The sequence below is a fragment of the Xenopus laevis genome, chromosome 6S (assembly GCF_017654675.1).
Source record: "Xenopus laevis strain J_2021 chromosome 6S, Xenopus_laevis_v10.1, whole genome shotgun sequence".
Lineage (NCBI taxonomy): Eukaryota > Metazoa > Chordata > Amphibia > Anura > Pipidae > Xenopus > Xenopus laevis.
The window spans coordinates 34602786-34608145 of NC_054382.1; the positions used below are offsets into that span (position 1 = coordinate 34602786).

The 5360-nt window shown below is 41.4% G+C and overlaps 1 protein-coding gene across 1 annotated transcript; it reads right to left on the minus strand.

The window, feature by feature from the left end:
* Positions 1 to 890: 890 nt before the first annotated feature.
* On the minus strand, positions 891 to 3028 carry hoxa1.S (homeobox A1 S homeolog). Its single transcript, XM_018269236.2, has 2 exons — positions 2308 to 3028; positions 891 to 2030 (listed from the first exon to the last, which is right to left on the minus strand). Exons 1-2 carry the CDS (start codon positions 2924 to 2926, stop codon positions 1675 to 1677), a joined length of 975 nt encoding a protein of 324 aa, XP_018124725.1. The 5' UTR covers positions 2927 to 3028; the 3' UTR covers positions 891 to 1674.
* Positions 3029 to 5360: the final 2332 nt, after the last annotated feature.

Sequence of the window (5360 nt, forward strand, 5' to 3'; positions counted from 1 at the left end):
TAATTGGTGTTTGCAACCAAGCTATAAATAGAAATTTAAGAAGAAATTACTGACATGTTTGTGCATTGCCTTATATGCCTTATATTGCCTTATATGCCCAGTATACTTCGCCGTGTTTCTTTAGATATTATTTGCGAGATCCTGCTGATATGCAGATTGTATTTAACACATAAAAGTACAGTATGCGGAGCCATCTGGTTGTGCCTTGCCTCTATCTTCAATAAACAAAAGAAACACTGTAGAAGTGGAAGAGTTAAAAGAAAGTTCTGCATTTACTTTGAAGTTCAGTTGCACCCACTTCAACTGGACATACACAGTAATAAAGCCAGGGGATAGCGTCAATACTTTGCGTTATTCTGGCCGCAAAATCTGCGTCAATTGAGAAACTGGAATAACAAGAATAATTTAATAAGTACATAATGGCAAAAGATCAAATATATTTCAAAATAATGTTCTTTTTATTATGGGGGGAGGAGAAACTAAAAATGTGTCCCCTGAGTCTCCCAAAGATGAGAAACCTAACTAGTGTTTATAGCAAAGGAGGTGAGGAAAGACTGGTTGAAGATGCGTCTGGCATTTTTGCCAGTGTTTACACATGTCAGCAGTGAGTTTAGGGTGAAAAGTTCAGCAGAGCTTGACCCAAGTTGTTTCTATAGAAAGGAGATCTAAAAATATGGCGTAAAACAAATAAAATCAAAAAGTTGCTGTTATTAGTTAAATGATCACCTATGTGTAATATGTTTTTGTTTTTTTTGTTATAATTATGGATTACAATTTCTTTGCCCTGGGACCCTCAGTTACAAGAACCTCGTGGGAATCCCTTGCTGTAAACGAAATACTTTCACCTTTTCTACGCCGGCCAATAAAATGCACGTTGGGGTAGTCAGAGGTCAAATAGAAATATTTTATTGACAAATTCCAACTGATAAAACTCAGTTTACATTCGGCGTCATGCAAAGGGGGTTCGCGATGTAATCACAAACTATACACACGTTTTTTGCTCTTACAAGATAAAAGGCGATTCAGAAGCGTTTCTCTTGGAGCAGAGAACAATTGGGTTTTGTTTGGAAAATATACCCTGGAAATTGGACCTTGACCAAAAAAACAAAAACGTATACGATATTCACCTAAAATCATGACTGTAAACACCTAGTAAATGAGAGAGATTACTGAGGTATGCGGTCAGCAAACACTGCTGTTTCTCCTGTGCTAGAAAACATTGAGCTTTTTTACCATTCCATCATCTCATAATTATTTAGAATTCTACAAAACACTTCAAAGATAAATCTCTGGAACAATATATGTACACTCTTTTCACATACAGACACCGTCGAACTTTAAATTAAATAAACGTCTATTAACTTGTGTAAACTTTGCTTTTTTAAGTAGTGCATCAGTCTTTGAGGATCTGCAACCAGTTGTTTCCCAGCAGGAATGTCCCTCATGTGGACCTGTCCCTAGCAGCTCATAACAAGAGATAGGGGTGACACATGCCACAACAATTTTTTTAGTTCATTTTGTTATTGTAGCTTAGAACGAAAATGACTTTCCAAACTTGTGCAAATAAATATAACCTTGATGGTACCAGGTGAAATCTGGCATATACAGCAGATCACTAAACTGACTGCTAAGGCTTTAGTTGATCATTAGAGCACAGACAATGTCTCCAGCCTTCTAACCAGAAGCACTGAGATGATCTGAAGTTGAGGAGGCTGGAGATGGAGCACAGGGTGAAGAATTGGACTTTTCTGACAGCTCCTCTGACTTTTCATCGCTTCCTGTACTGGTTGATGGGGAGATGGGGAGAAGTCCTTCTTTTTCCCTTTTTTTCTGTTTCATCCTCCTGTTCTGGAACCAGATTTTCACTTGGGTCTCATTGAGCTGCAAAGCAGCAGCAATTTCTACCCTGCGGGCCCTGGTCAAGTACTTGTTGAAATGAAATTCTTTCTCCAGTTCTGTCAGCTGTTTGGTGGTGAAGTTGGTCCTGGCTGTGTTGGGCTGGCCGGCATAACCATATTCCCCGGCCTTACCTGAAATTAAAAAAAAAAAAGGGTTATAATTTATATGGAATAAGGGCAAGGCAGGGAGCCAACAGCTCCAATGTTATAATAGATGCCTTTCCTATAGGGTCAATGATAGGGTCAATGTGTGTGTCTGTCTATTACCATACATTCCTTCACTGTTATATTCCATTTGTACCCTTCAATGTGCAATATCTACCTAAAGAGATAGATGATAATTGATGATCACAGAGAGATAGAATGATTTGGTCAAACAAATAGCTTATGTGGAGAAGAAACACATTACCTGTTTTGGGTGGATTTCTCTTCACTTTCATCCAGTCAAAGGTCTGTGTCGGACCGGGGGATGTTTCACTGGAAGGGGAATGACAAACTTCCCTCTGGCTGATATGGAGGCTGGCTACATTGTTGTTGTAATTAGCCACAGAAAGGTTCTGCTCAGGTCCGTATGAATGGTGGATATAGTGAGCGGATCCCTCGATGTAAGACTGGTGCTGTTGGTGCTGGACCACAGACGAGGCGATGTTGCCGGAGTAGACAGATTGGGGGAAGCCTGAGCTCACCTCTGTCTCTTGATTGATGGGGAAATGAGAGTAGCCAGGGCTGAAGTTCTGCATGCCATAGTTGGAGCCACAGCTGCTATGAGCATAGGACATCCCCAAGTTGCTGTGGTGCTGGAAGGTACCGGTTTGGTGGTGGTGGTGATGGGGGTGAGAACTTATCTGCACCCCTCGCCCGACCACAAAACGATCATCGCTGTTGCAGTTATTAGCACTGACTGCGCACGACTGGAAAGTTGTAATTCCATGGTCAGGGTGGAAGGATCTGGAGGAGCAGGTCCCGAGGTCTCCGCTCATTAAGCCCGGGTACTCTAGGAAGGAGCTCATCCTCCTCGCATAGTCCATCTATCACTAGGGGACTGTCACACAGAGCCTGGCGTGGCCGTGCCAACTTTCTCACTTCCTCCATAGGTCCGGCACTAAATGATATGAATGTACAGTGAGGGCAGGTCACGTGGAGAGGCCAGCCAATGGCAGCAGCGACAGATAAAGTTTACCTACTCTGATGGATCGGCCCTACACATGCATTTAAATTCCAGGCGCTGCTCTGTCCAGGTGACGCACCGACAGGGATCACAGTGCGCTCTGAACGCAGCGACCAAGTCTCACTGTCCTCTGACACCGGGAACCGACAAGGAGCAGATACCGGAGCAATGGGCACCGGAAGAACCTCCGACCCGGTAAGCAGCAAATAGCGATTGGTCGGGGGGATTTGGGGATATCATGGTGTGTGGCTGTGTGTGAGAGAGAGATGGATAGATAGATAGATAGATAGATAGATAGATAGATAGATAGATAGATAGATAGATAGATAGATAGATAGATAGATAGATAGATAGATAGATAGATAATAGAGAGATAGATGATAGATAGATAGATAGATAGATAGACAGACAGACAGACAGACAGACAGACAGACAGACAGACAGACAGATAGATAGATAGACAGATAATAGATAAATAAATAAAAAGATAAAATATCACAAAAATACAGTGGGTACAATAGGTAGGGAAGGACAAACATGCAGATGCACGTATTTCATTCTCATACATTTATTACAGCTCTTTTGAAGGCTGATTGATCCTTTTATTGATTTCCTCTACACGTTTCCAACTGATCAAACCGTGCATTATACAGGATACCTGGGAATGTTTCTTAACACATTCAATGCCAGAGCAGAGCATAGGCAGGCTCAATATGTCCAGCACTGGCAGCCACGCCTCACTTCTTTGATACAAAGAATAATAATACAAACTGCAAGTCTATATTACCATAGCAATAACAGGCTTGTCTTTGTTACACATTAACCCATTGGGCACTACCGATCATCTGCACAAAGATTATTGTAGCTGCATAGTCCTGTCAAGTGTGGTCATGATGTTGAATGTACATTGTCTTCATATTGGTGGCGTTCACAGGAGGTTGCAGGTTGTCAGGTAGGAAAGTGTTAATCCCAATCACAGCTATAGAACACAAACCTGCACACACACCCACGTGTAACATTCTTTTCTGATCTGAGGTGGATTCACCAGATTATTATTTATACTGCCTACTGCCTTCTAAATCGGAGGTAAAGATTTGGCTCTGTGTTACCTGTAGAGTAATGTATGTAGATGTTATCTAAACAGGGCATCTTCAGTCCATGCCTCCTAGCTCATGCTGAACTATAACTTTCATAAGTCGGCAACTGGAAGTTGTAGTTCAGCAAAACGAATACAATCTACAGGTTTTACATACCTGCCCTATGACACATTACTGCCACAAACACCCAAGCCCTGGAATTAGAGGGCACAGACCTAACAGTATAATGATGGCGTTAACCTATACATGGTTTATATGTTTATTTGTGTCTTCCATTAATTTCCATGACTGGGATATTTGTTTGTGCACATATGGGTTGTAGAGGGCAACTTTGCATGTCTTTAAAAAGGCATTTCCCAGTTCCATGGTGTTTTGAGAGAATGTCTAAACCAGTGGTCCCCAACTAGTGACTCTTGAGCAACATGTTGCTCACCAACTCCTTGGATGTTGTTCCAAATGGTCTCAAATCAGGTGCTTAGTTTTAAATTCCAGGCTTGGAGGCAAGTTTTGGTTGCAAAAATACCAGATGTTCTGCCAAACAGAGCCTCTTGTAGGCTGCCAATCCTCATAGGGGCTACCAAATATACAATCATAGCCCATAATTGGCACCCTAGGGACTTTTTGTATGCATGTGTTGCTCTCCACCTTTTTTTCAAGGGGAAAAAAAGGTTGGGGATCCCTGGTCTAAACAGAGAAAACAGTGTGGCAACATTTCTAACACTGACTAAAATACAGAGTTAAGAGTTTAAGAGTGCTTTTGAACGTGTTTCTGGCTGGTGTGTGTTTGAATGTGAGATAGTCAGAAAGATATGTGAATACATGATAAAGACCCATGTTTCATAAAGGTACTTCAGATTACTATGTGATCATTGGCAGATGTGTATTTACAAAATACACACACAGACTTTGGGTCTGGGACAAAGGAAGGGATTGGGGGATTAGCAGGCAAATATTTAGATTCTTATTTGTTAATCAGTTGGAAGGACAGCAGTGTAACAGTAACAACCATATTTTCATATACAAAAAATTGTTAGACACTGGTAGGGTCAAGGTCACTGACCGACTATTGTGACACAGAGATACTGGCTTAATATACCCCAAATAATTGAAAAGGGGGGAGTTAAATGAGTTGTAATCCCATCAATATAATTCTAAGCAAGTTATATATTTCAGTTCCTACTGAAAGCAGTATCCGTC